At 46.6% G+C, this 21,994-nt stretch overlaps 1 protein-coding gene across 2 annotated transcripts in view; it reads right to left on the bottom strand.

Annotated features, from left to right (window-relative positions):
• Positions 1-20,282: 20,282 nt before the first annotated feature.
• Positions 20,283-21,994, bottom strand: part of SRGAP1 (SLIT-ROBO Rho GTPase activating protein 1) — a 164,166-nt gene continuing 162,454 nt past the window's right edge. For both annotated transcript variants that reach the window (XM_054178674.1, XM_054178675.1), the window contains exon 22: positions 20,283-21,453. In XM_054178674.1, coding sequence (XP_054034649.1) covers positions 21,076-21,453 — 378 coding nt within the window. In that variant the 3' untranslated portion in view covers positions 20,283-21,075. The remainder of the gene's footprint in view (positions 21,454-21,994) is intronic.

Raw genomic sequence — 21,994 nt, 5'->3', positions numbered from 1 at the left:
AGTCCCTGCTCTCTGCTAGGATCCTCTCAATCTACTTTTGTTTGGGTTAATACAAGTCTGATGTCATGGGACATTTACAAATCAATGAAGTATGAAAGACTTCATAGGGTCTTTATTTGGACATTTATTCAGGCACAAACTGTGATGTGAATCCTGCTGTGTCTCAGAGGATCAGGTGACGCCAGTGAGCGAAGATTTGTCAACTGCATTGTTGTTCTGCAGGTGTATTATTGGGAGTGATTGTTAATAAATAGCCTCCAGAAGATTCATTGCACTGTAATATTTTTTTTAAAATGTATTTTAAATTTTTTCCCCTACCTTCTCAGTCTTTCTGATGACAAAAGCAAACTCAGTTTGAAATCATTAATAATGCTGATGTTACATTGGTACAGAATCACAGAATTGTCAGGGTTGGAAGGGACTTCAAGGATCATCTAGTTCCAGCCCCTCTGCCACACTAGCTCAGGTTGCTTAGAGCTACATCCAGACTGGCCATAAAAACCTCTAGGGATGAGGCTTCTACCACCTCCCTGGGCAACCTGTTCCAGTGTCTCACCACCCTCATGGTGAAGAACTTCTTTCTAACACCCAATCTGAATCTACTCATTTCTAGTTTTGCTCCATTCCCCCTAGTCCTGTCACTACCTGACATCCTAAAAGTCCCTCACCAGCTTTCTTGTAGGCCCCCTTCAGATGCTGGAAGGTCACAATTAGGTCTCCTCAGAGCCTTCTCTTCTCCAGACTGAATGGCCCCTACTCTCTCAGTCTGTCTCCACAGGAGAAGTATAGATGAGAAGATTTATGCTCAAGCTTGTGGAGTGCTCCCTCCCCTCTCCCTCCCAAATGAAAGACACTATCTGTCACTGTAGCTGGAGAGAGGTGGTTTAACAGTGTTCAGCTGCTGAAAAACTTTAAAGCTCACTGAGATGAAGGAATTGTTTGAAGTCACACTTGTAACTTCTGACAGTGGAGGCTGCTCGTGGGATGAGAGGACAGGCAAGCCCACTAATGAGTAAATTTGGGTTTATGAGCACTGAGGGAACTTTTCAATGATGTTGAACTAACTCAGCCAGATCCAGTCAAAACTCTTGTCTCTTGGAAAAATATTTATTCACAGGCACAACACTGGCTCAGAAAGTTGTTCTCTTGCTAGAAGGAGGATTTATGAAATTGCTGCAAATATTTTAACAGGAAGATCTGATGAATGAATGTTTGTCCTAGAGATTTTTCTAAGATATTCAACAAACTCTTAGAGTTAGTAGATGAGTAGAGGCAATTTTAAACAGCAGTGAAACTCCTCTGGTATGTACACCACTGCTTCTTTATGTGGCAAGGAGTGTAAATGAGACATTGCAGTATGCTGCAGAGACCTACCAAAAAGAACTGATGTCATGGCACAATCTTTTTACTTCTGTGAACGAAGTCAAGCAATGTTTGACATGCTCTTCATGCCCTGCCATGAATACACTGCTAGAATGCAAAGTCCAGGAGGGAGGAGAGGTCAGCATCCATGTGAAGGTAATTGGAGTGCTAGTTTTGATGGTGGGAAGCACATATGCTGCAGGAAAGATGATACTGTCACCTTCAGCCTTCCTAAATACATCAGTAAGTGTATATATGTTAGGAAGAAGTTCTATACAGAGGGAGTGATTGCCCATTGGAATGGGCTGCCTGGGGAGGTGGTGGAGTCATCGTCATTGGAGGTGTTCAGGAGACTTGATAGGATGCTTGGTGCCATGGGTTGTTTAGGTGGGTTGGATTGGTTGATGGGTTGGACGCAATGATCTTGAAGGTCTCTTCCAACCTATTATTATTATTTCCATAAAATGAGCAGGGAGGTCATTCTGCCTCTGTACCCAGCACTGGTTAGGCCACACCTTGAGTCCTGTGTCCAGTTCTGGGCCTCTCAGTTTAGGAAAGATGTTGACTTGCTGGAACATGTCCAGAGAAGGGCAACAAAGCTGGTGAGGGGTTTGGAGCACAAGCCCTATGAGGAGAGGCTGAGGGAGCTGGGGTTGCTTAGCCTGGAGAAGAGGAGGGTGATGAGAGACCTTATTGCTCTCTACAACTACCTGAAGGGAGGTTGTAGACAGGCAGGGGCTGGTCTCTTCTCCCAGGCAACCAGCACCAGAACAAGAGGACACAGTCTCAAGCTGCACCAGGGGAGGTTTAGGCTGGATGTTAGGAAGAAATTCTTCACAGAGAGCGATTGCCTGTTGGAATGTGCTGCCCAGGGAGGAGGTGGAGTCACCATCACTGGAGGTGTTTAGGAGGCAACTTGATAGGGTGCTTGGTGCTATGGTTTAGTTGATTAGATGGTGTTGGATGATGGGTTGGACATGGTGATCTTGAAGGTCTCTTCCAACCTGGTCTATTCTATTCTATCATATCCTCTCCTCTCCCCTACTTGATGAGTGTGTTGGTTGAGGAGAAATATTAGGAAACCTTGCCAGAGTCTTAGGAGTAGCAATTCTTCTGCCCTCCAGGTTTGGGGTAGGAATGTGGGACCAGTTTGTGTGTATTGATGTTCCTGTGTAATGGAGACTTGAAAGAGAAACCAAGAGCTGTTGATCTTATCCTTCCAGGGCTCAAGAAGGAGTTGGTTGCACAATAAATAGGAGAATTGAAAAATGTTGTTGTAGCAGTTTAATCAAGTGACTGCTGAAAGTTATATAATTTTGCAATATAAAATATATATTTAGGGAGAGATTATTTCTCTATAAAACACTCTTAAGAGCTCACTGAGGGACACTTGGTGTTAACAGATACATTCAAAAGAAAGTAGTGTCCAAAAAAGTAATATTTGTGGAAATTCAGTGGCTGCAGAACATTTATAAACCAGGAGGTGCAGGAGCAAGCTCTCCCCATGTGTTGTGAGATGAACAGGCAGGGAAGACGGCTTGCCAGGCTGAACAGGGAGCTCTTGCAGGGGCTCAGGAGGGGAAAAGGAAAGAAGAAAGGAGAGTTTACTGCCTTGGGAAGATGGGGCAGGCAACTCAAGATGAGTAGAGTGATCTCATTATCTCATGCAAACAATATCAGAAAAGCAAAAGCCCTGCTAGAACTCCATCTGGTTGCTGTGATAAGGGATAATAAAGAAGGGTTTTGCAAACCCATTAACAATAAAAGGAGACCCAAGGAGAATCTCCATCCTTTATTGGATGCAGGGAAGTATGTTGCCCCTAAGGACGAGGAAAAGGCGGAGGTACTCAGTTTAGGAAAGATGTTGAGTTGCTGGAATGTGTCCAGAGAAGGGCAACAAAGATGGTGAGGGGTTTGGAGCACGGGCCCTATGAGGAGAGGCTGAGGGAGCTGGGGTTACTTAGCCTGGAGAAGAGGAGGCTCAGGGGAGGCCTTATTGCTGTCTACAACTACCTGAAGGGAGGTTGTAGCCAGGTGGGGGTTAGTCTCTTCTCCCAGGCACCCAGCACCAAAACAAGAGGACACAGTCTCAAGCTGTGCTAGGGGAGGCTTAGGCTGGATGTTAGGAAGAAGTTCTTCATAGAAAGAGTGATTGATTTTGGAGTAAGACTTACTGTTATTGAGAGTGTTATGAAAAACCTCAGTTTATATAACTTATGCTTCATTGAGTGAACTTCTCCTTGGGGTCCTGCTGAACAGAGGGTGGCGTGCACTGCTAGAGGAAGGGAAAGGAGTCATGCTTCTGTGTCCTCACATTGCTGAGCTGAGCTCTCTAAATAAAACACATAGCTACTAAATTTTTCATCTGTCTCTCTCAAATAGAAGTCCTTAGTGTGATGGCTCTTTGCATTCTTAAATACTACTATTTTAATAGCAGTTTTTGCCCACCAGCACCCTGAATTGGAGATTGAGGTTCCCCTGTGTGCCCCTGGAGCTTGCCCTGCATGAGGGGGCCTAGATATTCCAAAGCTGTTTGCCAGAACTGACCTATAGTTTTCCTGCAAGTCATTATCCCACCAGGAAATGCTGCTTTGTGAAAGCCAGGCTATTTCCCAAAGACATAATTCTTAGCAATATTTTATTCTTGGAAGAGCAAAAGAAAATATATTGCTTATGTTAACCACAGAAACACTCAGGTTTGAAAAGACCCTCAGGATCATCAAGTCCAACCATTAATCCTACTCTGCAAGGTTCACCTCTAAACCGTATCCCCAGGCACCTCATCCAAATGACCTTTAACCTCATCCAGGCTTGGTGACTCAACCACCTCCCTGGGCAGCCCATTCCAATCCCTGACCACTCTTTCCATGAAAAATTTTATCCTAAAGTCCAGTCCAAACCTACCCAGTTGCAGCTTGAGGCTGCTCCTTCTTGTTCTATCACTAATTACCTGTGAGAAGAGACCAGCACCTACCTCTCCACAACATCCCTTCAGGTAGCTGTAGACAGCAATAAGGTCTCCCCTCAGCCTCCTCTTTGTCAAACTAAACAGCCCCAGCTCCCTCAGTCACTCTTCATCAGATTTATTCTCTAGGCCCTTCCCCAGCTTCGTTGCTCTCTGCCCTGGCTCCAGGACCTCCACATCTCTCTTGTATTAATATGCCAAAACTCAACACAATACTCGAGGTGTGGCCTCACCAGAGCTGAGTACAAGGGGACATTTACCTCCCTACTCCTCCTGGACTCAGCCTTTCTAATCCCAGCCACCATGCCATTGGCTTTCTTGGCCCCCTGGGCACACTGCTGGCTCATATTCAGCTGCTTGTCGATTAGAACCCCCAGGTCCCTTTCTGCTAGAGCACAGTTGTTTTATGCAAGATGTTACAATGCAATGCATTTATACATTAAAGCTGAACATTTGCAGCAAAACCTTTCAGTAAAAAAAAAAAAAGAAAAAAGAAAAAAGAAAAAAGAAAGAAACTTCAAAAGTTTCATTTAAGAACAAATTACAGTGATGCTTTTGTCCATTTTTGTTATGCAAAATGCATTTAAGCTTGTGGAATTGGCTGTGAAAGGGGGAACCCTGTTAACAAGCCAGCTTTGTTTTCTCCCTCTGAGCTGCTTCATGCTTTGTTTTATGCCTTGCATTAAGGAGGTGTTCAGCTGTGCAAGAAATAATGTTTCCTCAATTTGTGGCTGACCTTTTGATTGCTTAAACTCATTTGCTGTAGGATGTATTTGGATGTATTTGCAGTCCAATCTTCTGTAATTTATAGTTTAGGCATACACTAAATAATTCATAAATATGTAATGCAGAGTTAATATCTAATGTATAGAATGAGGCATTCACTTTGCTCTAATTCTGAAGTCTCTTAAAGGACTGTGGGACTCACTGGCTTGGTATTTCAGTCTGGAAGAGAGGGTGTCACTTGTGAAATAATTAGTCAAGACACTTCTACTCTGCCCTGGTGAGGCTGCATCTTGAGTATTGTGTCCAGTTCTGGGTCTCTCAGTTCAAGAAGGACCTCAGGGAACTGCTTGAAAGAGTCTCTTCTCCCAGGCAACCAGTACCAGAACAAGAGGACACAGTCTCAGGCTGCACCAGGGGAGGTTTAGGCTGGAGGTTAGGAGGAAGTTTTACACAGAGAGAGTGATTGCCCATTGGAATGGGCTGCCTGGGGAGGTGGTTGAGTCACCACCACTGGAGGTGTTCAGGAGGAGACTTGATGGGGTGCTTGGTGCCATGGTTTAGTTGTTTAGGTGGGTTGGACGCGATGATCTTGAAGGTCTCTTCCAACCTGGTTTATTCTATTCTATTCACCTCTCAAATTGTTAGTAAGGTCTAGAGATTTATGTTTAAAGCCTGAGAATAAGCAGCCTTCCACTGCAGGTACTCGTCCTACCTGGAACCTGAACTGAAGTTCTCTTTTTCCAGTTTCCCTTCTCTGGATCACAGGATGTTAGGGGTTGGAAGGGACCCATGGAGATCATTGAGTCCAACCCCCCTGACAGAGCAGGACCATAGAATCTAGTGCAGGTTGCACAGGAATGCATCCAGAGGAGTCTTGAAGTCTCCAGAGAAGGAGACTCCACAACCTCTCTGGGCAGCTTGTTCCAGTGTCCCACGTTCCTTACAGTAAAGGAGTTCCTCCTCATGTTGAGACTTCCTGTGCTGCAGTTCATATCATAACTCAAACTATTCTGTCCCAAATGATCAATCTCCAAGCTGTGCAAGAAGCATGGATGAAAATGTTTGAAATAAAAGAGAGCAGCTTGGGCTCTACAAGGAGCCTTGTGACTGAAAACCTCAGCTGTCACTTTAAAGAGGTGAAGGAACACAAACCCCAAGCCTTCCACACATGTGCAAACTCTTAACTGCAGCTGCAGAAAGGCTTGAAACAAATTTGTAGTGATAAAATATTTCTTATCAAATCCCAATGCATGTTTCATTTTGACCTTACTGAGAAGCACTCCTAAAAAGGAAGTAAATGAAGTAATTGTCCTTCTTTACATATTTACCTTTATTTCTTACAGAAGCATAACAGAACTCCATCAAGTTGTTCATTTACTAAGGCAGTTACCATTCCTCTAGCTCAGAAGGCAAACTTGATTTTTGAGGTACTATGAAGGCTTGTAAAGGAAACCTGTTTAAATAGAAGACTCCAAAAAGTTTGAAGTTAGTTGCTGAAATAATCACCTTTAAATCAACATATTTCTGGGAAAAAATATTACATCAGCAGACACAAGAGTATTAATTTCTGTATCTTTATGTGTGTTTGGAAGGAAAGCTAGCTATTAACAAATGCCTGTCAGAATCATAGAATCAGGGAGTGGTAGGGGTTGGAAAACACCTCTGAAGATCATCTGGCCCAACTCTCCTAGAGTATCCTTCCTGCCCTTTTTCTGAACCAAAATGTATCAAGTCATTTATCACGACTGCAAAATTAGGCATGGATTATGGAATTTTCTTTCTAGAATGATATAATTAAATACATTGTTAAGACAGCTTGTCTTTGAGTTAGGAATTTACTTCAGTGTTTCCACTACCTACACTTCAGAGAAAGATTAACTTTTGCTGAGCAATAGCATTGAAATAGCCAAACCCTTTCCACAAATTTGGTGGGATTTTAAACGGTTCACATATCAATTTTTATTCACTCTTGAATTTCATGGAATCATTTCCATTTTTATGTCAATATACAGAAGACCTTATTTTCAATATAAGGCAGCTTCAAATCCAAAATCCATCATGTTTTGATTTCTAAATACAGTTAAAAAAAGCCAAGCCCTTAAAGATGCTAGCTTGGTCTAGTAGAAGGTGGCCCTGCCCTTGGCAAAGGGCTTGGAACTGGATCATAGAATCATAATATCACCAGAGCTGGAAGGGGCCTCTAAAGGTCATCTAGCTTAACCTCCCCTGCCTTCCCCACCACCAGCTTTCATCTTCCCAAAGCAGCTCCTGCTCCCCCACCCCCACCCCAGTAAGGGGGCCCAGCCAGCACCCATGGATGGTATTGGAGTAGACATCGATAATTGCCCTACCTGACCGGGGGGCCACCAGGCCCCCCGGCCTTTGTTGTCACCACCACCATCACCCAGTGTGCACCATGGGCACTCACCAGTGATGAGAGGAGGATCCTCAGCCCAGATGGGCTCAGCTTAGAGGTTCTGCTGTTCCTGGTGGGGATTAAAAAGGGGAGTGGGTGGGGAGGGCCAAGTGGCCACACCTGGGGTGGGAGGAGACTCCAACAGAGCCCAGGATTTGAGGGGAAAAAGGGGCAGGTGGGGTGCATAAGGGGCAGATATGGTGGGACAGGGGAGGTGGTGGTGGTGAAAGGAGGGGATTTTAAAATAGCTTTATTTTCCATAAATCTTTCATAATGCTCAACTGCAGTTCATGGTTTGCTTTGCCTCCATGCAAAAAGAACAAACTCATCAATACTTCACAAAGTAAAGCACAATGGTGGCTATTACAATGAACTCTTTCCATAATTATCATTTTGCTTGGCAGGAAAATCTGTGCTTTTCAGATCAAAATAACAAGCTTTAACAAAAAGAGCTAAGGTAGCATTAGCATGAACCTTTTCTCTTTTCACCTGGGAGAGCAGATTTGAAGGGGCTATTGCTGCAAAAAAGAAGTATAAAAAATTAAAAGCAGAATTTTCAGGCAGATTTTCAGAATCGTAGAATCATAAAATCATAGAATTATCAGGGCTGGAAGGGACCTCAAGGATCATCTAGTTCCAACTCCCCTGCCATGGGCAGGGACACCTCACACTAGATCAGGTTGCTCAGAGCTAGATCCAGCCTGGCCTTAAAAACTTCCAGGGATGGAGCTTCAATCACCACCCTGGGCAACCTGTTCCAGTGTCTCACCACCCTCATGGTAAAGAATTTCTTCCTAACATCCAATCTGAATCTACCCATTTCTAGTTTTGCACCATTCCCCCTAGCCCTATTACTACCTGACACCCTAAAGAGTGCCTCCCCAGCTTTCTTGTCGGCCCTCTTCAGATACTGGAAGGCCACAATGAGGTCTCCTTGGAGCCTTCTCTTCTCCAGACTGAACAGCCCCAACTCTCTCAGCCTGTCTTCACAGGAGAGGTGCTCCAGCATTCCATATTTCATGCTCTCCCAAGGGAGCAATGCTTATTAAATGAAACCACCCTTACTTTGTAGCAGAAGGTGCAGTTTTGTGCCTCTATTTGTCAAGGCTGGAGAAGAGTTTTTTCTGCACTCAGATCTGTAAGGCTTTTCCTTCACGGAGGTTAGAGCCACAGAAGGGTTCCCACCAAGACACCTTGACTCATATCTTCACACTAAGGAGTTAGCAATGTCAAATGCCAGATTTGTAGCAGCAATACAATAAAAAAATCTGTAAATTTGATTCTTTCAAACCCAAAGTTTATCTGGGGCTGAACCATAAGATATTCAAACTAGATACTGACACTAGAACTTGTCTGAAGATGGGAAGTAAGGCAAAAAGGAAACTGCAGACTTTTCTGCAGGATTACTATGAGCTGTACTAAGAATACAAGAATGTAGTCAACTCAAGGATCCTATTAGTACCTGAAATTCAAACTAACTTCATGCAATAGCAAACATTACCTTAGAAAACTGACTTTTCAGGTGAATAGATTTGCAAAACCATCCTTTAGTGCTCAGGTTACTGCAGGGGATGTTCCTTTTCCCACCTAAGTTTGGTTTGGTTCACAGTAAATATGAACATTAATCAGCACCCAGAAGCACAGTAGATTTGTTTTTACTTTGTAATTGAACCTCATCATGAAATGAGGAGAGGGCAGTAGGAAGGATCTCTGAAGAATTTGAAGGTCATTCTAATGAAAAATCTTCACACTTAAATGTTAAGTGCTTGAAATCACAAACACTGTGGCAAAACATGTCCTGAGAAGGGCAACGAGGCTGGTAAGAGGCCTCAAGCACAAGCCCTATGAGGAGAGGCTGAAGGAGCTGGGATTGTTTAGCCTGGAGAAGAAGAGGCTCAGGGGAGACCTTATTGCTGCCTACAACTACATGAAGGGTGGTTGTGGCCAGGAGGGGGCTGGTCTCTTCTCCCAGGCAACCAGCACCAGAACAAGAGGACACAGTCTCAAGCTGCACCAGGGGAACTTTAGGCTCGAGGTGAGGTGAAAGTTCTTCACAGAGAGAGTTGTTAGCCATTGGAATGTGCTGTCCAGGGAGGTGGTGGAGTCACCATCCCTGGAGGTGTTCAAGAGGGGATTGGACGTGGCACTTGGAGCCGTGGTCTAGTAGTCATGAGGTGACAGGTTGGACTTGATGATCTTTGAGGTCTCTTCCAACCTTGTTGATTCTATGATTCTATGATTCTAACATTCTGGGATTCTGTGAAATTTAAACAGAAGCCAACTAGAGTCTATTGGACAGTTTACTTTAGGCCTTTTGAAAGCTTTTTTCCTTTATAAAAATCAAAAGGGTATAATCTGAAGCACAAGACTTTGGAGTACATCCTGTGTTCTTATACAGCTTAACTTGCTGGTGGTTGGGCTCTTGGTCAAGGACACACAACTTGCTGTGGTCTGGATGCCCACACTTCTGCTATGGAATGTGCACTTGCTCTCTATAAAAGGTTAACCTTACAGAATCTTCACACAAACTGTGAGCAACTCTTATGAACTGAACCATGAATTTTCAGTATTCAGATACCCTGAGTTACAAAATAGAGCTTAAAATAAGTTGCTTTGTATTTCATACTCTGAGTAGCATATGGGGGGAACTGAAGTTTCCAGAGGACTCTGTGCTTTGGGTTAACAGGACAATGTTACAAATAACCATCCCAGATACAGGTTTGGATCACATCTGCCCACTGGTAAATAATCTGGTGATGCCTTCCATTGCCTGTCTTTGTCTGGTGTCTCAGCTTCTGCTTGGTTGAGACTTCTTGTATGGTCTTGGTGGCCCACTGCAGCTCGAGCTGTCACTCCTGCTTTCAACAACAAGGTGACCGACACAAAAAACCTTGTGGTGAATAGGAAGCTTGACAGGAATTACAGCATCACTTTTCACCTGAGTTACAGTGAGGCGTTTTTTTCCTTCCTGCTCTTTTAAGTGTTGAAACATAGTAAAAAACACAGGGATTGAAGTGTTCTGCAACTTCCCTTAGCCTGTACTGCTTCCTTCCTCCCATCCTGGCCAAGAGGAGACCCTGCTGCAAAATACTGGATACACAAGAGTAAAGTGGGCCTGGTTCATCATCTCTTTTGTAGAATCTTTTTGCTAAAAAATAATTGGAAAACTCTAACCAATTACAGAATCACAGAATGTTAGGGGCTGGAAGGGACCTCAAAAGATCATCCATCCCACCCCCCCTGCCACAGCAGGATCACCTAGAGCAGATCCCACAGGAATGCATCCAGGTGGGTTTTGAATATCTGCAGAGAGGGAGACTCCACAACCCCCCTGGTCTGTATTGCCACAGACAAACCCAATGTCTTTCATCAAAGCTTTTGTAACGTAGAAACTGCAATAATCTTGGAAGGAAATGCTGAGAGATAATCAATAAACCAGAAATGCGGACAAGAAACTTATTTTTTGTTGCCAGGGCTCCTATGGCATTGGATGCCACAGCAGCAAAAAGCCTGGGGCTCACACAAAAACTGCCTGGTGGAAACTGCTGCTGCCACAGAAAGCTGAATGAGGAATTGCCTGAGTGTTTTGCCTTTCATTTTACCTCCCCTGGTGATGGGCAGTGTGGGAGGTGGAGAAGAGTGAGGGTGGGTGTGGACAGGAGGGAGGACTGTGATGGGCATCCAGCCAGAACCCTGCCCAAGCACTGTTCAACGTTTCCCATGTTGCTGTCCTAAATGCCTGTGTCTCATGGAAAGTGAACAGCTTTGGCTGCAAGATTACTGTTCTGGGCTACCATGTTGGAAAGCAGCTCTAACCCATTCTGCCCCAGCCCCTCTCTGTCCTTTGATTTTTCCCTGAGAGGAGGTGTGGAGATTAAAGAGGTAAAATCCTAAATCACAGTGGAATAAACCAGTCTATACAAAGGGATGGCTTTCATAGCCTTTGGCTTTACCAGCTGAAAGAAATGCATCTAGGTTTCAGTGCCCCTTGTGGGGAGAGAGAATTTAGTTTGTTTTGAATTGCTATCAGTACTTGCTGAAGTGCTGTAATTCTGTTTGTGCAGATACGTGGATGTCATCCTGGGAGGTACAGCTTATATTGATCTCTCTTTCTCTCTCTCTAACATTCTGTCTGGGGAGAATCAGAGCTGATAAAAATAATAGTAGGGCAAGCACTGCAGACAGGTAGCTGTTTTACTGAATGCTGTAGGCGCAACATGGAGGAGAAAAGTCCTGGCTGGCTCATGGATAACACATCGAGTCATAGAATAGTCTGGGCTGGAAGGGACCTCCAAAGGTCATCTAGTCCAACCTCCCTGCAGTCACTTAGTTCCACCCCCTCCTGCCATGGGCAGGGACTCCTCACACCAAATCAGGTTGCTCAGAGCCACATCCAGCCTGCCCTTAAAAAATTCCAGGAATGGGGCTTCCACCACTTCCCTGGGCAACCTGTTCCAGTGTCTCACCACGCTCATAGTGAAGAACTTCTTCCTGACATCCAATTTGAATCTAACTTTTTCTGGGTTTGCTCCATTTCCCCTAGTCCTATCATTACCTGACACCCTAAAAAGTCCCTCCCCAGCTTTCTTGTATGCCCTCTTCAGATGCTGGAAGGCCACAATAAGGTCTCCTCAGAGCCTTCTCTTCTCCAAACTGAACAGCCCCAACTCTCTCAGCCTGTCCTCATAGGAGAGGAGCTCCAGCCCTCTGATCATCTTTGTGTCCCTTTCCTGGACACGTTCCAGCACTCCAGTAACAACCTGCACATTAGTGCTGTTTCATCCCATTCAAGAAGTCACTGCTGGAAAAACATCCCTTTCAGTGACAGTCTTATTCCCTGAGCTCAGTGATTTATATCTCTTAGAGGGTAATTCATTCAAATAAATGTAACCCACTGGTTAATGTGGTTTGGTCAGTGTTTATGGGTGTCAGTGTATGCTGCTGAAAATGCATGTGGCAGGTATTAAGGAAGGAATTGATGTTCTCCATGGAAATAAGAACAGGCAGGGGTTGGGTTTGGCTTATCCATGCTGCTGTACTGAGTGCAGCTGCTATTGATTTCAATCCCGCAAGTGTCTGACCTCCTTTGCACAGCACAACTTGTCTGTCTTCATATTTTACAGCTGAATTTGTTTCACCTTGTACTTCACACTCTTATTCCATTACTGCGCTACTTGGGGGAAAAAACAACCCAACAACCAAAAATAAACCCCACAAACAAAACCACCACAAAACCAAACCGACAGGCAGTGCAGTTTCTTAATTAAAAAAAAAGAAAGAGCAAAACCTCCAACCTGGAGCAGAAAGCTTCTCTTCAGTGCCTGCGGTGACCAGCGTGGCCTGACCGCGGCCGGTGCGCTGCAGCCGCTGAGGCCGGCTCGGGGTCGCCATCCCAGCGCCCTCTGCTCGCCCTGGCTGCCAGGAGCCCAGCGGCGGCGGCCGGCGGCTTCCTGTGCGCTGAGCTCTTCCTCATCCTCCTGCGCTGTGTCCCCTGCGTCCCGGCTGCCAGGTGGGGTGGGGGGAACCCTGGCGCTGAGGGTTTTGTCCTGATCTGGGGATTGGAGGGGGCAGGGGGGACTGTGAGGCTGCTGGGGGCGTCTGTGGGGTCGGTGGGGCTGGGGGGCGCCTCTGGGGGGATATGGGGGCGGGCCTGTGGGGTCTGCGTTGAGGGCTCTGGGGGTTATGCACGGAGGGGTCTGTAGGATTATGGGGGGAGGAGGGGGTCTGTGGGGTTGGGATCAGGATCCTCTGCGGCTGAAGGGGGGATCTTGGGGTCAGGATTGGGATCTTCTGGGGCAGGGTGCGAGTCTGTGTGGTTCTGGGGGTCTGTAGTGTTTGGGGGTCGGTGGGGCCCGGCTGCCCCTGCCCCCCGCAGACTCCTGCAGCGCTGCTGAGGCTGCTGTGGCCGCAGACCCTGCTGGGCACCTCCAGCCAGGCCTTGGGCAGCAGGGCCCAGCCAGGCCCCCGGGGGGCGCTGCATGGAGGGCGGCATGCAGGCCCCAGGGAGGCTGCGAGAGCCTTTGATGCCTTTTCCAGCTGCCCCAGCACGGCCAGCTGCAGGGACCTGGGGTGTGTGGAGGCAGTTCAACCCCTGACACCCCCCCCCCCAACCAGCCTCCCCGACTGTCCCCCACAAACAGCCTCCCCTGATCCCCCCAAACAGCCTCCTTTGACCACCCCACAAACAGCCTCCCCTGGCCCCGGGTGCCCCCCTGGCAGCCCATGCTGACCACAAGCAGGAGAAGCAAAGACCCAGTCCAAAATGCCTCCTGGGTCTCAAAATGTTCCCCAGGTATCAGTACTGGGTCCAGTTTTGTTCAATATCTTTATCAATGACCTGGATGAGGAGATTGAGAGAACCCTCAGCAAGTTTCTGATGATACAAAACTGGGGGGGTGAGTGGTGTTGGCTGACACCCCTCAGGCTGTGCAGCCATCTAGTGTGACCTGGACAGGCTGAGAGCTGGGTGCAGGCAAACTTCATGAAGTTCAATAAGGACAAGTGCAGAGTCCTGCACCTGGGAAGGAATAACAGCAGTTACCGGGACAGGTTAGAGGCTGCCCTGCTGGAGAGCAGCTCCACGGAGAAAGACCTTGGAGTCCTGGTGGACAGCAAATTCTCTGTGGGACAGCAATGTGCCCTTGTGGCCAAGAGAGCCGATGGGATCCTGGGGTGCAGCAAGAAAAGTGTATCCAGCAGGTCTAGGGAGGTTCTTCTACCTCTCTGCTCTGGTGAGACCACACCTGGAACAGTGCCCAGTTTTGGGCTCCCCAGTTCAAGAAAGAGAGAACTTCTGGAGAGTCCAAGGGAGGGCCACGAGGATGCTCTGGGGACTTGAGCATCTCCCCTGTGAAGAGAGACTGAGAGCCCTGGGGCTATTTAGTCTTGAGAAAAGAAGACTGAGAGGGAATCTCATCAATGTGTATAAATATCTGAGGAGAGGGGGCCAAGCTCATTTTGGTGGTGTACAGTAATAAGACAAAGAACAACAGGTTCAAACTTGAACTTGATTTCACCTCAACATGGACTGAACATGAACATGAACATGAACATGAACATGAACTTGATTTCACCTCAACATGAGGAGAAACTTCTTTACAGTGAGGGTGACAGAGCACTAGAACAGGCTGCCTAGGGAGCTTGTGGAGTTTCATTCTCTGGAGACTTTCAAGACCCACCTGGATGCATTCCTATGCAGACTACCCTAAGTGATCCTGCTTTGGCAGGGGGGTTGGGCTGGATGTTCTCTGGAGGTCCCTTCCAACCTCTGATACACTGTGATCCTGTGACCCACAGAATGGCTGTGATCCTGAGATGTCAGTGGCACAACTGAGGATGCACTGCCCTTGAGCTGCCATGGGGCACAGCTCAGCTGACCTCAGAGTTCTGCATGAAAAATTGTGTTCTTGCTGGGTTTGATTGGCAGGCATGTACTGAAAAAGTGGTAGAACACCTGTGCCTTGGCCAATGCAGCTGCACCCCGCTGGTGTTATTTAGTGCATCAGGAATAGTGTGGCCAGCAGGACCAGGGATGGAATTCTGACCCTGTGCTTGGCACTGGTGAGGCCTCACCTCGAGCCCTGTGTGCAGTTCTGGGCCTCTCACTGCGACAAAGATACTGAGGTGCTGGAGTGGGTCCGGAAGAGAGCGACGAGACTGGTGAAGGGACTGGAGAGAAAGTCTGATGAGGAGAGACTGAGGGACCTGAGGTTGTTTAGCCTGGAGAAGAGGAGACTGAGTGTGGGGACCTTATCACACTCTACAAGTACCTGAAGGGAGGTTGTAGTTAAGGTGGGGTCAGGCTCTTCTCCCAGGCAACTTGTGACAAGACAAGAGTGCACGGCCTGAAGCTGCACCAGGGGAGGTTTAGGTTGGATGTTAGGAAGCATTTCTTCATGGAAAGGGTAATTAGAGACTGGAATGGACTGCCCAGGGAGGTGCTGGAGTTGCTGTCCCTGGAGGTGTGTAAGGAGAGCTTGGATGTGGCACTTAGTGCCATGGTCTGGTCAATGTGGTGATGTTAGGTCATAGGCTGGACTTGATGATCTCAGAGATCTATTCCAGCCTCAATAATTCTGTGAATCTGTAGTGTTACTTAATCTCTCAGTCAGCAACAAATTCTGCATATCACCTTCCAGCTCCTAGACCATGCTGGCTCTTGACATATCTGCCATGTGAGTGAAAAGGTAAGGAAATAGATTGCTTTTAATGCCACAGCACACGTTTTGGCCTCCCATCTGGCTAGGACACTGCATCAGAGGGCCTGGTCTGTGACCTGCCATTTTCAATCTCCTTTCCACCAGTTTTGGCCTTGTTGGTCAGTAGCATGGCTGGACAAGAGCAACTGAAATGCTGTGCTAGGGTCACAGGGGTGGGCAGAGGGACCATGGGGCAGGGGAGAGGTATCCAGCAGGGCCGTGTGTCAGGGAGAGGCCTGGGAGGCTGGTGTGAGCCAGGCTGAGGCCAAGGCTGCTGCTGTAGTCAGGGCAAGATGCGGCACTGAATGAGTGAGTAGAGCGCTCAGGTCACAGCCTCCTTGGCAGGAAAACTTGCTCACACTGGGTCTGCCAGAGCCATGGTGCCAGGAGGGACCTGTGTGGTCAGCTGCATGAGCTGCAAATGCCCTTGAGTAAAAGAGAAAGCAAGGCAGTGGCTGCAGTTACAGTGGTATGTCTAAACTAGTGGTGTTTTTTTCTTTTTTACCAGTAATTGAACTGTTTTAACCAACTGGATGCTAAATTGTTGATCTATTTAGGCTTTCATATATTGCATTTGGTCTTTTTTTCCCTGCCAAGTTCATGGAAAAAGCAATATTCCTCCCTGCAAGAATGGTACTTTCATCCTGCACCATCACTAGTTAATAGGCTGGTTTCAGTTGTTCCCCAGGTACCATCCAGATCAGTATCAAGGCTTTTGTCCAACAGAGTAATTGAATGAGGTGACTGTGCACCCTTCTGGGCAGAGTAAGTCACAGTGAGCTGCAGAGTAAACAACAAACCACCCATCTCTCCCGAGGAGAGGTTAAAAACTAGCTGATCCTCTGCATGTTCCTCATGCTGGCTGAGGAGGTGTTTGCACAGGCCAGGGCAGGGCTGGGTCCTGGAACTACACGTGGCTTGGAACAGCAATTTTCAGCAGTGGCCTAGACCTAAACACTCCACTGCCCCTGCTGCCTATTTTCTGTGCAGTTCATACATTTTTCTCAGCAAAACATCAGCACTCCTTTGCTTTGCTGGGTGCCAGTAAAGTCAGGAGCTCTCTACTCACCTGCCAAAATCTTTGGCTGCCTCCATGAGAGCCGGGCTTCTTTCCACTGCAAAACCTGGAAGCAAACTAAGTCATTGGTGCAATGCAACACCAAAACTTCATGTTATACAACAGGAGGAAACTCTTCTTCTCTTTTTTTTTTTTTCTTTCTTATCTGTTTTAAAACAGATTAGAAGCCACCAGAGAGGCCTCCGTCACCAGCATATAGGTGGACTGTGGAAATTGGGTTACACGTCCTCTGGGCTGTGCAGGACCTTGAATGTGGGAGGACTGACCGTTGCCGTTCCCTCCTGAATTTCTTAAGTTGTTTTGTTGTGCAGTGGGGGACAAGAAGAAAGACCTGAAGTAGGTCACTGGGCAGTGTGATACAAAAGCTGCCACCACAGGCTGATCAACAAGCTCACTAAGGAATGGTTGCTTTACGGCAGCTTTCCCAGCATAAGGAGCACAAGACCTGCTCTGATGCAAGGGTGGTTAGCAGGCCTGTCCTCTGGTACTACCCTGCACCACCTGACATCTGTCCATTTTCCTCTTTGGGCAGATGGTGGTCCTCAGCCACAGAGGACTTTAAAACCAACCCCTTCAGATGTGGCCCCTGCTGCTTTTTTTTTTTTTTTAATGCAAGGACTGGAAATGTGTTTCCAGGTAGCAATATTTCCCTGAGATGGGCAGCATGGAGAGCCTGTCTGAACAGCTGCAGTCCAAAGCCAGGAATCACCTTTGACAGGCTGTGATCCATGGCTGCACATCTCAAAGTACCTATGGCACTGTGCACACACCCCCCCACCCCCCCCAACCTGCAGTGTGATGGCATCCCTTGTGCTGTAGGAAATGCCCCAGGCAGGCTGTTGTATTCTTTTCACTCTGGGACTGTGTTTTTAAAATGTGGAAGCTGGAGTGTTTGTTACACCCCATTTTTTTTCCTGTGGGGAGCAGGAGGGTGGTGGTGGAGGGCGATGGGACAGTGATGCAGGGTGGGGTGTGGGTGGTTGGGGGTTGCAAGGGACCTCAAGGATCATCTAGTTCCAACTCCCTGGTCTTATAAACTTCCAGTGATGGGGCTTCCATCACCTCCCTGGGCAACCTGTTCCAGTGTCTCACCCCCCCCATGGTGAAGAACTTGTCCTAATGTCTAATTGAAGTCTCACCTCCTCTAGCTTGCGTCCATTCCACTTAGTCCTATCCCTACCTGACATCCTAAAACGTCCCTCCCCAGCTTCCTTGTAGGCCCTCTTCAGATACTGGAAGGCCACAGTAAGTTCTCCTCGGAGCCTTCTCATCTCCAAACTGAAAAACCCCAACTCTCTCAGCCTGTCCTGATAGGAGAGGAGCTCCAGCCCTCTGATCATCCTCATGGCCCTTCTCTCAACATCTTTTCTGGACACTAATGTTTTTCCCTTCACATGGAAGGTAAAGGTAGATTTGCAATCCACATTAGAAGATAGCCAGGTGGTTTACCCAGGAAAGCTACACACATAGACAGAACTATCTTCTTTATTATAAAGATACACTATGAAGAACAAACCTGAATGTATACTGAAGCTTGTAATGGTACATGCCAAAAATGTACAGTACTATACATAAAAGTGCATTGTCACAACAGATTAACAGTACATTTCTCTTCCAGAACCGTGAGATTTCCATGTTTTTACTTGTTCTTTTGAGAGAGTGGAAGGAATGCAATGGGAATGCAGCCATACACAAACAGGGAAGGATGCAATGGAAATGCAACAGTACAAGAGCAAGGCTAAAGCTCCTCTAAAATTTAAAGGCACTTTCACATGTACATACTACAGATGTACATTGACACAATTAGGTAACAGTCAACAAGCAGGAAGCTACCAGTACTGCAATTTATCAAACTTGACAGTAAAGGACAATACTGATCGGATTAGGTGTGCAGGAGTTACCCTTTTAGTACGTCTGTAGTTGTAGCAGTCTTTCCTGTTACATATCCACTTACTATACTTTTAAGTATCTATAATAACCATCAAACTACACATTTAACTGTGTGAATGCACTTAACGTGGCTGCATTCACTAAATGCACTGTTTCTAATATTTTCTTTTGCTAAACAATTTCTAATATAAGCATTATGGAGTCCAGTACAGTTATTTAAACATACAAAAAAAATTCCCTATGCAATTTCAAGATACAGGTAATCCATCTCACTTACGCCAGGTGGGTTAATTGAAAAATGCCAGACTAAAACTGCATGGAGATGGAAGCTGAAATTCCAGTTTGTTCCACTGATCCTGGTAAACTGGGGAACTGCTCAAAAGTATCTTCTGGTCCCGACCAAGTGAACAGACCCTAAAGACCAGTGCTGGGCTGCAGCTGGGGCCAGCCTGGCGCAGGCGCTTGCCCTGGTTAGGGTTAAGGTCGTAGAGTTGAGAGGGGTGGAGGTTCACTGATGGATGCCGCATGGTTTTGCTCTGGTGGATTAAGACTCTGCCTCTAACCTAGAGGTGCATGAAGCCTGTGGCTGGCTTGAGATGGGTTTGCAAATACCAGGAGCAGTTTGGCAGCTCATGGGGTACTTTTAAACAGGTACCAGGTGTGAACACCTGGGGCTTCATGTTACCTATCTACAGGGTGTAAACCAGAGCAGGAAGAAGTTGCTCCTAGGTAACAGGAAACCGCTCCAGTCACCTCAGTAATGATGTCCATCAAATTTTGTCACTACTCTTCTCCCCCCCAAACTCAACCACAGGGAGTGGTACAGCTTCAAGCTTTCCAACAGCGAGGTCTTAAGAATACATGGAAAGACAGATCTTAAAGCCAGCTGTACTCCTGGAGGTGACCCACTATAGATTTCTTTCCCCATCTTCTTAGCTGAAATTTATTTGAAATTTATTTGATGGATTGGAAGTCAGGAAAATATATTCACAGAAACTTGTTTTATGGATTGGAAGTCGGGAAATTGTTCACATAACTGATTTTATGGATTGGAAGCCGGGAAAAATATATTCACAGAAACAATATTATGGCTTACTGTTGCAATGTGCAAACCAGCTGTACATGTAGCTCACACCTAACAGAGTTTAACAACAGAGCACTAAGCAAAGATGACAGTTGTCACTCACACAGACATAAGGAAGGGACTGATTTCTGTCATTTGAAAAAATGAGGGGAAGAAGGGGAAAAGTGGTTATGGAAAACTTCAGTCAGCTTGAATCTAGGTGGTAGAAACTGCCTGTCCTATGAGTGACCCCTGCATTACTAGCAGGAGGGAGTCTCTCATGAGAGACGCCCTTCAGAGTCTCCCTGTCTTGCTGCTGTCAGCATAACCAAGGATGTGCACAGTGTTTGCACCATGCAAAGCAGCCAGCAGAGCCAGGTCAGCTCAAAACTCTTGACTATTACACCTCAAATCATGTCTTTAATTGGGTACGGAGCACTAAAGTCAATGGGATACTTTGCTGAACTGTGTAGCTGATCCTTTTAATCACCCAACAGCCTGCCTAATGGACCAAGAGGTTCATGTACTCCCCAGAGCCTGGCTCACTCAACTATGAACTTCAATGAATGTAGCTTTTGTGAGACATGTGGCATGAGGGAATGAAGGCCTAGCTTCATGGGAAAAGGTACAGCAGAAGGAGCTTCTAGATGCTATCCTTGAGGTGTGCTTTAGCTGTGACCTAGAATGCTTCTTGTTATTGGTGAGAGCAATGTGATCTCCACATCTACCCAGAGTTTGTCTGCAGTGAGACTGCCAACAGCAAAGCTAAAATTTGGTGCCAGTTATGAGACTTGTGAGGGCTTGGTGGCTTTTCCGTTTGTTGTTGGTGTTGGTTTTCTTTAGTGTGTCTTAAATAAGAAATGTGGCCTGAGATGACTTACACTTTCCACACAGACACTTAATCCTCACATGCTTGATTTTAGCTTTTTACTAACCTTCTTGAGGTTTGGTTTAGTGACCTAAAAATGAGACATCCCACATCCCCTGAACCCCACCCCTCCCCTTAGTTCTGTGCAGGATCTGCTATTCTATAGCTACAGTAAGATCGTGAAGTATGGTACACCTTGGCAAGCTGTTTGTGAACCGTGTTGTTTTTATTACAAATGGTGCAGCATCAACTTTTCAAGTAAGTCCATGTCTGTTTGCTCTTCCAAAGGATGCACAAGCGTCCAGTTTTTCTTGTAACCAAAACCATACAAAATACAAATGCCCACGTCGACGCAGCTAGTTTCAGACAATACATTCAAAAACACCGAAACCCAAAGCCTCTCCAGTTACACACATGAACAAACGCTGCTGTGGAGCCCTGGCTTCTATTGTTAATCCATCCCTTTTCCCTAGCATACCCCAGCCGGGCACTGCGGGTGGCTGAGCTGTCTACATTGTGCAAGATTTGTCGGCCGGACCCTGGGAAGGAGGGGAAGGCCCTATGCTAGGATTTGTTTTTGGAAGAACAATAGGTTTTGGCCTAAGAGCAGGAGGTTTCAGCTGCACTCCCATTCTAGGGGCCACCATGGGCTTGAAAGTACTCATGGTGTCACTGGAAGAACTAGTGCTGCGGCGGATCTGAGGCTCGGAGCTCCGTAAGACAACGCTGTGGAGAGGGCTGAGCGACTCTGTGGAGGTGGCAGGAGTGGGGGAGTTCTTCATCTGTTCCAGGGTGTCCAAGACCACGTCAGGGGCGTGCTTGGCCGAGCTCTGCCGCTCCAGCTCACGGAGCTCATTCAGCGCTGTGTTCATCGTCTCCTCAATATCCTGGGTCAGAGCACAGAGAGAGCAGCACGTCATCCAATTGCTACCCAATGGAAACCACCAGAGGAGCAAGGGCAGTGAGCAGAAAATGCAGGAATTACTTTGCCAACCATCCTTTCTTTAACAAACAATAGAGTGCTATTTCCACCATGTTTACTGAAAGACACTAAGACTCCACTACCTACAAGGGGGCCTACAAGAAGGATGGAGAAAGACTGCTTCCAAAGGCCTGCAGTGATAGGATGAGGGGCAAGAGCTTCAAACCAGAGAAGAACAGATAAGACTGGATGTTAGAACATGAGGGCAGTGTAAGGATTTGGTCCATTTCATCAGGAAAGTTATTTTTTTCATCAGGATTTCTGGCAGAGATGCTGAAAGAATGCAGCAAGACATGAGTTTACTGCTTTTCAGGGGTATTGAGGTACAAATGCGATTTGAAGTATCTGCTGTTCCCTGCTTGCTTGCAGTGCATTTCATGTAGTTTAATCCAAGTCTGGCTGCCTAATGATCATTAGTCTAGGCATAAAAAAATAAATTAGCTTAA

This window comes from Dryobates pubescens, chromosome Z (assembly GCF_014839835.1).
Source record: "Dryobates pubescens isolate bDryPub1 chromosome Z, bDryPub1.pri, whole genome shotgun sequence".
Taxonomy (NCBI): Eukaryota; Metazoa; Chordata; class Aves; order Piciformes; family Picidae; genus Dryobates; species Dryobates pubescens.
The sequence above is the reverse complement of the archived record's forward strand: the minus strand, read 5'-3'. Positions and strand labels throughout refer to the sequence as shown.